The 12,405-nt window shown below is 21.3% G+C and overlaps 1 protein-coding gene across 1 annotated transcript; it reads left to right on the forward strand.

Annotated features, from left to right (window-relative positions):
• On the forward strand, window positions 1-7,024 carry LOC127277730 (uncharacterized). The gene is made up of 4 exons (XM_051299046.1): window positions 1-1,230; window positions 4,373-4,525; window positions 5,202-5,552; window positions 6,094-7,024. The coding sequence occupies exons 1-4, from the start codon at window positions 682-684 to the stop codon at window positions 6,250-6,252; spliced, it is 1,212 nt and encodes a 403-aa protein (XP_051155003.1). The 5' UTR covers window positions 1-681; the 3' UTR covers window positions 6,253-7,024.
• Window positions 7,025-12,405: the final 5,381 nt, after the last annotated feature.

Below are 12,405 nucleotides of genomic sequence, written 5' to 3' on the forward strand. Positions count from 1 at the left end.
TGGTACTCAACACAATGATGATGTCGATGATTGTGATGATGCGATTATGAGATGGTGTTGGCTCTACTCATCAGTTGATAAAAGATAGTCGTTGCTCTTGCGAGACTCAGTACTCATCCGCTGTTCGACCTGTCGTTTAATCAAAAATTTCAAAAAAAAAAAAAAAAAAAACATACACATTACCCTCCAATTTTTTCGCGACGCGATTCTTTACATTTTTCATTTATATTGTGTGTTTCCATTTGTATACAAAATTCTCCCTCGGCAGTTGGAATCGAGTACAAAAAAAAGTGATATTTCAAAATTTTTTAAATTCCAATATTTTTTCTTGAAAAAAAATAAAATAACTTAAATCGGATTGAAAATTTTCATTCTATTATGGTCAGAGATCTTTTTTTCTTGAATTTGGAAAAAAAATATAGATAAATGAATCCAAAGAATGAGAAATAAAAATTATTACCTTGGAATAATCGATTTTGACATAACTTCCTTTTTAATTTTTACATAGCTTCGATTTATTTTCTGGCCTTTGAAAATGAGTGAACAATAAATGTGCCGATGAAGAAAATGTCCGAGTATCATCGCCTGCGAGAATTCGGCACCTAGTGAATAATGAATAGTTATCAAAAGTGCGAGTAGTTGGATAAAAAAAAAAAAACGAAAAAAATAAAATTACAAAGAATGGTTGAACTTTGTGGTGGTGCCGGTATGGCGAGTGCTTTAGACAGAAGTTCATCGTCTCGTGTTTATTATGCGATTCTTGCAATTTTGGATTCAATTTTTTCGGCTGGTGTTGCAACACCTGCAGTGGTTGGTTATTGGCGTGGTACATGGCATTTGAGTCATCAATATATTTATGGAAACGATATTGTTTCCAGTGCATTAACATCAATTGCAATTGGTTTCATTGGATTGTTTATATTTAATTTATTACAAAATTTTCTCGATCATTTTCTTCATCCCGATAAACATCGTTTGTGTTATTATTTTGGCTCACGTTTATATACATATCTCTTTGGATTTTGTTGTGTTAATGCGTGGCGTGGTCCTTGGCAGGCCCTTGATCTTTTCACTGACATGTCAGCGAGTACGGTATTTGCAACCACTTCGGTCAGTATTCTTGCATTGGCAATAATGAGGGCCATCAGAAATATTGCCGCGCCACCTTTTTCCCTTAGTTTGGACTCGTGCGTTGGCTACTTCGAGGTGCCCACAATGTTCCGGGCAAATGTGAGTTTCTAAAAAATAGAAATTTTTTTTTTTTTTTTTAATATACAGAGTGTGTATTTATTTATTTTGTTTTTTTTTCAAATTCACGATATCATTTAAATTAATAAATAGTTTCAATGTTTCACAATTTTATCTGCTGTTAAAAAAAATATATATTTTTAATTTATCAAAAAATTTTGAATCAAATTTTCAATTACAGAATTTTTTTAAATTTATTTTTGCTATTTTCAACAAATAATTATTGTATATGAACATTGAGCGAAATAAAATTGTTTAATGAAAATTCAGCTAAATAAAACTTCGATCAAACAAAAATTCTGTAAAATGTAAATTTTTAATGAAAATTCAGTTAAAATTAATTCAAGTAAAAATAATAATGTTTAAAAAAAAACTCTCAATGAAAATAAAATAAAAATTCTGTTAATTGTAAATTGTTTTATAAAAATTGCCTTTAATGAAAATTTGGAAAAAAAAAATTAAATTAAATATAAATTCCGCCAACTGGAGAATCTACAATAAACAAAATTTATTTATAATATATAGAAATTGTGTCTAATTTTTAAATTCGAATTGTTAAAAATTTTGGCAAACAAATTGGATTTATTATATTTTTTTTTAATAATATGCTTATCAAATTACTGAATGTAATGAAAGTTTTTAAATTAAAACTTCCGCAATATGTAATTTAAATAGAAAATTAAACGAATTTCCTGTAAAGTAATTAGAAAAAAAAAATATCCTGTTTTCATATTTGTTAACAATCAAGTTGCAGCAACATTTATTGTTTGAAGATAAAAAAAAAAATAATGTTTTGAAGAAAAAAAATACTAATTACAAATGTTGCCAACAAGTTTTGAATGAGAATAATAATTGTATTCTGCAGGTTTTAAAATTGATACCAATGTATTTGTGAATAACATTATCACACGTTATTCAGATCTCTTTTTGCGTCATCAATCATTTTGAAACAAAGGTATAAATTTTCTTTTTTTACGTTGCCATTTTTTTTTTTTTTTGTATTTTTTTAATCGTTTATTAAACTCATTATAAATAATATTTTTTTCAAAATTATTTAATAGATAAATAAAGAAAAAATTTAATTAAAATAAATTACATAAGGGTAGTGTATAGCAATTTTCATTTTATACTAAAAATTTGAAAATAATTTTATTTATTATTTTTGTTATTAATGCGAAATAGTAATTAATACCTGACGAACCGTTTGCAATTATAATGCATTTAAAATTTTATGAAAATTAAACTAACCTATTTACAAACTTACGATCAAATCATCAAGAAATGGTGCGTTAACTAAAAAATTGACTATACCAATTCGCGAGTCATTACCTCGTCAAATAGAGTTGATATTAAATTAGAAACCAATTATTATCCATGACTCACTTTAAAAAAAAATTAATTTTTTAAAATATAAACAAATAAATAAAAACAATTTTAAAATTAATAAATGAAATTGTAAAATGAAAATTATTTTTTCAAATAAAATTAATGAAAAATAATAATCTGAATTTTTAAAACAAAAAAAAATTATTTAAAATAATATTTTAGAGTAAAAGAATTTTTTGTTATAAATATTTACCTTTTCTAAATATCTAAATGTTTAAAAATGTTTTATAAAAAATTTTTAAATCCTAATTTTTTTTTCAGTATTTAAAAGAAAAATAAATACAATAAATTTGTATAGAAATACAATTTTCTCATGTGATTATAATGAAAGGAAATTAACGTTGAATTTGAAAGATAATAAAAAATATTTTAAATTATCTTTGTGTGACACATTAAAGCTTAAGAAAACAATTAATAAATAACGCTATCAAAGTGAGAAAAGAGGAAAAGTTTATGTTTCCGTAAAAAATTGTGAATCACTGGCCTACCTATATTTCTGATAACAAATTATTATAAACTATCAAGTCTAAAATATACTGAGATGAGCGATCATCGTCATTAGTTCATCAAACTATTACTATTTTCAGAGGAATAGAAATATTTCATTTTTTTTTTTTTTTTAAGTGAATAATTTTACTTTTTTTCATTATATTAATTTTATTTATTTATTTAATAATTTAATTAATTATTTAATCATTTAATTACCTATATGATTTTTTAATTATTTATTTTATTAATAAAATTTAAATTGTAATATTTATTTTTTATTAAATTTCTCCGCATATACCTATCTTTCAAATTTAAATTGTAATATAAAAAAATAATTGTCTAAAAATTTGAAATTAACTTTTTAAATTTTTAAACAATTAACAAATTTATATATGAAGATCTTTTAAATTGAAATAAATTTGAAATAATAAAAAGTTATTATATAGTTTGTATCTGCTTATTTTGTTTAAATTATCAAGTCAATTCAAATTTTCATTTGGTTAGTTGCCAGCACTGATTTCGATAATCAAATCGTATCGCTTCAAAGTGTTGCGAACGGGAATTTCCATAATTCTCTAAAAACAATAATTGCAATAATTTCTTGAAAAAATTATTTTTTTTTTCTTTATGGATCACTAAGGAAACAATTTCATTAAATCAAAGAAATTCTAGTATTAATATATATATATATATATATATATATGTAGTCAAAAAAATATTTATTTGATTTTAACGAATTTATTTTATAATGAAACCAATTTTTTTTTCTTTATTAAAATTACATTTGTTTAACTTTAAACAGTGTTTTTTTTTAAATAAAGAAATTTTATTTTTAAAAAACAAATTATTTCTGTTTTACAAAAATTTTTCCACTAAATCAGACAATATTTTATTGAAAACAAAAAAAAATCGTTTTATTAATATGAAGCTGAAATACGCAACGTTTATGATAAACGATTTTTAAAGAAATAATTTTTTTAAATGAAAAATTGTATAATTCGCCTAAAAAATATTTCTTGTAATTTTTATTAATCAACAAATTTTAAAAAAGTATTTTTTAGGCAAAAAATTATAAAATTTTTCATTTTAAAAAATTATTTCTTTAAAAATTGTTTATCATAAACGTTGCGTACTTCAGCTTCGTTTATTAATTTAAAAAAAATCCTTCTCAATTTTGAAGCTTTAAATTGAAAATTTTTAAAAAAATAAGATTTAGAATAAACTAAAAATTAACATTTTATTGTTACAGAATTCGAGGGATTGGTCGTTGTATATATTGGATTGTGCCTTCAGTGTTATTATTGTTGGAACACTTGTGGTGTTCGTTTGGAGAGGAGTCTGGGTCCTACTTGATATTTATCTTTTTCCAGATAATAGAGAACAATCTGCACTGGGCTCTCTTGTAAGTATATTTCAATAAAAAAAAAAATGAACAAAACATTTTTTTCTTTTAAATATTTTTTTAAACGTAAATTTATTGAGAAATTATTGCAAATTTTGTTTTTTGACAAAAATCTCATTTAAAAATTTAGAATTTCAGAAAATATTAAACTGCAAAATTTTATATTAATTACCTTTCGACAAAAATTTCATTTAAAAATTCTCAATTTCATAATATATTTTCAAGAATTTTATAAAGAGGAAAATCAATTGAATTATTGAAAAATAATCGAATATAATTCCACGTGCAACGACTTTTATATGTAATTTATATGCAAAATTGATTTGAAAAAAAAAAAATTTATAGTTCATGGTGAACGGAATATTTTATATTCTCAGTAAAATTAGATTTTTGATTTCTTTTTTCAACCTCGTAAACGATTTTAGTTTTAAAATAAAATTATTAATTTTTAATTAATTAAAATACAATTTTATTAATTTCAAATAAGCTATTATATATTAAATTGTTTTTAAATTTTAATTTAAATAATATTATTCTTCTCATATAGAGAATAATTTTTTTAAATTCTTAAAAAAAAATTTTTTTTTTTGCTTCTACAATTGGAATTTAAAGATATTTTGAGGTTATGTTGTATCGGAAATGATATTGATTTAAATAAATGGATTTAAATTTACAGATTATTGGATATACCTTAGTGTCAATTGCATTTTTGCTACAACCTGTGATGCGTTATACCTGTGCGAGACTGCAGGGTTTTCCAAAGCTCGTTCTAGCAGACGCCTTTATTCTTTTGAGTTTTTTGGCAACTGTCAATGTTTGGCGTGGAATTTGGAATCTTTTGGATCTTTGGCTTATTCCAGAGAATCAAGAACTTTCATGTTGGATCACACACATTGGTTGTTTTATTTTTCTTGTTCTTCTCAATTGCAGTAATTCTATTCTCGTGAGAGGTGTTTACATCGATGCCGAGGAGGACAAGGGCAAGTGCGTCGTTTTCCCTTGTCATTATCTTCGACTATTGTTCAAGGTGAGTCTCTTCGAAAATTGTTGCAGTTCTTTTTTTTTGTATTTGACAAAACAAAAATTTTATTTGTTCACTTATTTATTTATATAATTAACTTCGTGTTAATAATAACAGCCATTATTTTCATTTCGACATTATTATTGTGATGGCAGCACTGTTTATCCATTTATCAGAATCAGTGTTGCCATCAGCGTTTGGGAATTTTTGAATTATTTTGCAAATATTTAAATCTAATTTCCTTTATTTATTTTTTGGCTTTTTTATTTTTAAAATTTACTTTCATAGACAAAATAGCGATGAAAAAAAAAACTACACAAGTTTCTAAAATAATTCCCGCTAATGATTTTTACATTTTCCTCTGATATTGGCAACACTGATTGCGTCTGGAAATTTAAAAATTATTTGTCGGGGAATTCCTTAAATCTCAATTTTCTGTTCGTTTGTAATAAATTGAAAAATAATAAATAACATAAATATTAATTTAAATTCTGTTTGAAAATAAAAGGTATAAGGAATAAAAAATTTGATATTTTTTTTCCCGCAGGTCGAACGAGAGAAGAAAGAAGCAAGAAAACAAAATTTGATAGTGACTACAAAAGACTTTTCCTCTCACACAGAGCCAAATGTCAAAGAAAGTGAAAATGGCGCATTATTAAATAGCGTTGTGACACCAATGATTATTTCTGGAAATCAAGACGTTTAGAAAAATAAAATCAAAGACTTTATATAAATATAAAAAAAAATTTTTTTTTTTGGCAAATCAAAAAGGAAAAAATTAAAACCAACAGGTACCTGAACAGCTAAAAATTAAATTTTATTTTGAACAAATAAAATTCTATCTAGACAAATGATAAATTATACCAAATTAATACATATATAATTTTAATTAATTAATTAAAAAATTTAGAATTAATTTAAATTAATAAATTAATTTCAATATTAAAAAAAAAAATTGGAAATTAATTAATATAAATTTTTATGTTGAATTAATTGATTATTAATTTTATATATATTAATTATTTAGTATAATTTGCATACAGGTAAACGTGTTGATAAATGAGACTTTAACTAGTCAGTGCCATAATATTAACCACTGCTCAAATATACACTTACCCTCGGCAAAGTATTAATTATTCCCATGAGAATCATTTAGGAATAATATTTTTATTTTATTTATTAATTTTTTTTTGTCTTTTAATTTCTTTTCTATTTTTTTTGTTTTTTTTTTTTTATTTTTTGGAATTTATTATAATTGAAAAGTATCCCAGAACGAAAGAAGCACGTGAGCTTGGTGATACTTAATTTTATCAGTGATTCGCACTTACAGCTCTGTAATTATTTAAGGCAATGAAGAAAACTGGTTTTTTGATTTTATCTACAAAATTTATTTTTCCATTTTTAATTAATGTTTTTTTTTTTTTTTATTAAATTTTTCATTTTTATTTGTCTGTGAAATTATTAAAAATTATTATTATTATTATTATTATTATTATTCTAAATTTCAAAAATAATTAAAGCTATTTTAATTAATAAATAACTAATTATTTTGGAGAAAATAATTAGTTATTTTAATGTATATTTAATTTTTTTTAGAAATACACAAAAAATCGAAAATAATTTTGCAATTTTTTTAGAATATACATTTTCCATTACTTTTTTTTTTTTTTTTTTTTTAATTTTTTTTTAATTTTCGCCCCATAGTGAAAAATTAAATTTCGTTGCATTTTTATTTTTATTTACTGATTTAATAAAATAAATTATAAATATAGATTTCTATAGAATTTTGAAAAGAAAATTTTGCAATATAGTGATTATTATTAAATAAAAATGAAAATTAGATGTAAATTTTATTTTAATGTAAAAGAAAAATAAATAAATAAATATATATATATATACATATATAATATAGGACTGTAAATCAAATTCAAATGTATCAATATTCCACGTTATTGAGCTATAATTTAAATTTAAAACTTGTTTCAAGTATTTCGAATTTTTAATGATTCTGAGAATTAATTAACAACGAATAATTATGAATAATCTCAAGTTTATAATAAGTTTTTATATATCTGATTATAAGACAGGGAAAATATAATAAAAATAAAATAATAATTTGCTATTTAACTTGATTATCTAAAACTTTACGCAAATTGTGATTTAAAAAAAAAAAAAATAATTTAAATTTTGTATTGTAAATTATTTTCCATTTATTATGTAAATTAATTTCAGTTTTGTGTAAATTATATAAAAAAAAGTAATTAATTCAAATAATTATTTTAAAATTATTATAATAATTATCAATATTATTTGAAATAACGAAAATATATATATACAATTTAAAGAAGATAACAAGTTATTTTAAAATTATTATTTACAAAATTATATTTATCATTGTAAACAAAATACATTTATATAAAAAAAAAGACAAAATCACTGCGAATGGCTGTGAACGTGAAATATGTGAAAATATTCGCCTTTAATAATTTTAAAAAAAGAGATTGTAAATATTTCAATATAAGAGTATATCAAAATTTTCATTATTTACGTAAAAAAAAAACAGTGAGAAAAAATTTATTTATTTGAACTAAATAATTTTTATTTAAATTAAATAAATTTTCTTTCATTCTGTACCTAATGAAAATAATTGTGTGTAATATGATTGAGAGTGTGTGAAAAAATGAATGTTAAATTACATTAGTTTAAATTGTAATCTAGTATTTATACCTGTGTGTATATATAAATATATATATATATATAAATATTATATATACCAGTTGTTTAAAAATATATTTAAAAAAAATAATCTTATCAAAATGTGTTCTTTATGAAAAAAAAAAAAATAATAATTAATAGCTAATAAATTTAGTGAGACCATCAATTTTGATATTGTTCTTTTTTCAACAACGGCAATAAAATATTCATAAATTTAATGGTCAAGTAAAAAATATTTTATTCCCTTTTTTTTCGATAATTTAAAAAAAATTCTTTTATATTGTTTCGAGACTATTGTTTCAATATAATTCCACAAAATTTGTAAAAATTAAAATGTGATTCAAAAAAAAAAAATTCTCAATTTTGAATATATTATTTGTCGTCAATTTGTTTATTTAAATTTTTTTTTATTAACTAAAATTAAAAATCTATAATTATGCAATAATAAAAATAAAAAATAATAATTAGGATTAATAAACGAAAAAATATTCGAGACTATAAAATAAATAATTAGTATTGTGTGTAAGAAGGAAAAAAAAAAAAAAAAAAAAAAAATGATGAAAGGGCTGAAATTTCCCAGACTTGTTATAATCAGAGCAGAGGTGGACCTTGAAATAGTATATAGTGACAATAGAGAGCTCGCGATAAGCAGATCATCGTTGAATTGGACTAACCTTCTCCCCCGCATCCTGTACACCCCGCAGTCAGTTCTCTTGTATGGCAATTACTACGTCATCGCGTACTAATAATTAATTAACTGGAATAATGACGGAACAATGGCGCAAGACTCGATGGGAAGTGCTTATGTTCTGTGTGTGTCAACCAGCTGTCCTCCTGGCCTACATTTAATTTTTTTTTTTTTTTTTTTTTTTTTTTATATAATCGGCTAGACATTTGTTAATTATAATATTTCATTATAGGGCGCAATATATTTTAATTTCACGTATGTGATTTTTCATCACAGAAAAAAAACAACAAAATTCGTATATAAATTTTTTAATTTATAATATTTTCAAACAAAGTGCATCACAAACAGGTCAAAGTTGGGGAAATGAGTATAGGTATAGTATAGGTATCCTCTAGGTATAGTTGAAAGAATGCTCTTGAACTTGTCGCGAGGAAATTCCAAATCAGTTTTACTATGAATTTTTTTTTTGTCTAAATAAAAAAATTTCTTATCTATATAATTAAATTAATTTCATTACTATATTAATTATATGATTAAGGAATGTTTAATTTTTTCAAAAAAAAAAAATTTAATTCAAAAATTTTTTTTTAAATTAAAATAAATTCAATAAAAATATTTTTGATCTGCATAAAAAAACGTAATATTAAATTATATTATAAAAAAACAATTGAAAAGAATAATTTAAATTACAATAGTTTTGATAATACACGAAGCATATTTTATAATATTATTATGTGATTTATTAAACATCAAAATCTTAAATTCTACTTTTATCTGATTTTTACTAAATAAAGTACAATGAAAAAAAATTATTTAGTTTCGAATAATTAGACTATAAATAAATATTTATTTAAACCAAAATAATTGTTACTTAAATCAAAAAATTATATTTAAATTAATAATTTCTGTATTTCAAACAAATATCGTTTATAATTCACTCAAATAATAAATATTTAATAGTAAATACACATGTTTTTTAAAATAATAACAATTGTCAAATAGCAGATTACATTTTAATTGAATAAATTTTTTTTAAGTTTATTTAACAAAATTGTCATTTAACAGAAATTATATTTAGTTGAATTTTTAATTTAGAGAATTTCTATTTTACCAAAATACCTTTTGATCGATCTTTTCCTTGTCTGAATTTTATTTCTCTCTATACTTAAAAATTCAGCTAAGGAAAATTTCTTTTAAATAAAAATTAGTAAGAATAAAAATTTTCTTTAATAAAATTTTTGTTAAATAAAAATCATGTAAAATAGAAATTATGTTAAATAAAGAAATTCTTCAATACCCGGCAAAAATAGCAAACTTGAAGAAAACTTACAGCAAATTATTCAGAAAAATTTTTTTAAAAAAATTATTTTAATATGTTGATATTTCGGTATACTTGATTTCCTACCCGGAGAATAGGAGACTATAAAATCTATTTTGCAGCCTAAAATGTCATAGAAAACTACTGCGCACGATATTAATTTTTGCGAATAATTAACATTGCAAATTAATTTGCTGCAAGTTTTCTTTAAGTTTGCTGAAAAAAATTTTCTTTAAATTAAAATTTTTATGAAATTTAAAAATTGTTTATAATTTAAAAAAAAAATATCACAATAAAATTGAATTATTTTTTAAAAATTTCAATTCAAAATAAACTAAAATTCAATTATTACCCGAAATTTTAATTGAAAATCAATTAAAAATCCAATAATTATCAAAAATTTTCAATTTAAAATTTAATTATTTACCAAGTTTTCAATTTAAAATGAAATAAAATTCAATTATTTTCTAAAATTTCTATTCAAAATTAATTATCCAAATTTTCAAACAAAAATGAACTTCAATTAAATTATTATCCAAAATTTCAATTAAAATTCAATTATTTGCCAAAAATTTTCAATTCAAAATGAACAGAAATTCAATTATTTTCCAAATTTAAAATCAAATAAAATTTCATTATTCTCAAAAATTTGAATTCAAAACTAATTGAATTTTCAATAATTTGAATTTAAAAGCATATCTAAAATTTTATTATTTCTAAACTTTTCCATCGAAAATTTTTTTTTTGAAATTTAATAATTTCAATTATAACTCTAAGGAAATTCAATTATTTTTAACTATTTTAATAATATTCTTTGAAAATTCAACTATCTGAAACCATATTTCAATTAAAAATGATTTTTAAATTATTGTATTTCGTCCGCATTTTCTAATAAATTTTTAGTGAAATCATCTAAAATTTTAATTACAAAATACTTAAAGTTTCAATTAATTTCAAAAATCTCAATTTTAAATCTTTGAAAATTCAATTAAATTTAAAAAATGTTTTCCAAAAATTGTTTGATAAATTATTTTTAGTTCTGTAAAATTTAATAATTCTTTGAAAATTAACAATATCTTTTGAAACTTAATTATTTCTAAAAATTTCAACTTTAACCCTTCGAAAAGGATAATTATTAAAAAAAAAATTTTTTTTATTTAAAAATCTGTAAAATATTTTTGTTAAAATAAAAAAAAAATCCATTTTTTTTGGAATATAAATCTACTAAAACGACTTTTTGTGTCTTTAAGTTGATTCGAGGCCTGTGTTTTTATAATTAATATTTAATAGGTATTCGTTGGCCCCTGGTACCTTAAAAATAAATTTTTTTCAAATTACTATCTTGTACGAAATTTCCTGGCACATCTTTTTTCTCATCATAAATTTTTTGTAATTGTATAGAATTTTTGAATGAATATACAACTTTAAAAAAAATTTCGTTGGTAAACGTTGTGTACTTCAACTTCGTGAATTGAATTTTCGAATTTGGAATTTTAAAGAAACTTATTCCGAAATTTGGAAACACAATTATACAACTTTGGCAAAAATGAGAAAAAGAATTGTCAAAATTTGACACGTCATAAGATTACTATTCAAAAAAAACTCGTGAAATCAGAAAAGGCCAACTTCAAGTTAGGACAGAAGGCCAGACCAAGCATTTTATTATTATATAATAATTCTAGTTATTACCAAATGTATCCAAACAATTTTCTTTTTTCCTTTGTAAAAGAAAAAATTGAAATTTCAAGGAAATGTTTTTTTTTTAAATGCTAATGATCAATACACCCTTTTAAAATGAAAAATATATTTTTAATTATATTTTTAATTACGAGCAAAATTAATTATATTCATAAATAATTATAAACCTGAAGTAATTTTTTAAAAAATTATCAATATAATTTTAATTTTATTGTCATGCAATCTTTAGATATACCTATTCAAAAAGTGAAACAAATCTCGCATAGTCAGACAAAACTCAAGTAGTTCAACATAATATTTGAAGAATCGAGTTTGAGAATATTCGTGTATATTTTTTTCTTTAAAATGAATTTCAAGTAATTTTGCAGCTAATAAAAAGAAAATTTGTTAATCATTTTAATAAAGAATTTAAAATATTAAAAAAAAAAAATTTTTTTTTG

The sequence above is a fragment of the Leptopilina boulardi genome, unplaced genomic scaffold (genome assembly GCF_019393585.1).
Source record: "Leptopilina boulardi isolate dan_hultmark-lab unplaced genomic scaffold, ZJU_Lbou_2.1 LbouV2_179, whole genome shotgun sequence".
Classification (NCBI taxonomy): domain Eukaryota; kingdom Metazoa; phylum Arthropoda; class Insecta; order Hymenoptera; family Figitidae; genus Leptopilina; species Leptopilina boulardi.

Bases quoted from the DNA above. Each gene is read 5' to 3' on its own strand.
- LOC127277730 (XM_051299046.1), top strand. From the start codon at position 682: ATGGTTGAACTTTGTGGTGGTGCCGGTATGGCGAGTGCTTTAGACAGA. The intron at 1,231-4,372 runs GTGAGTTTCTAA...TTATTGTTACAG, and splicing joins CCACAATGTTCCGGGCAAAT to AATTCGAGGGATTGGTCGTT. The intron at 5,553-6,093 runs GTGAGTCTCTTC...TTTTTCCCGCAG, and splicing joins ATCTTCGACTATTGTTCAAG to GTCGAACGAGAGAAGAAAGA.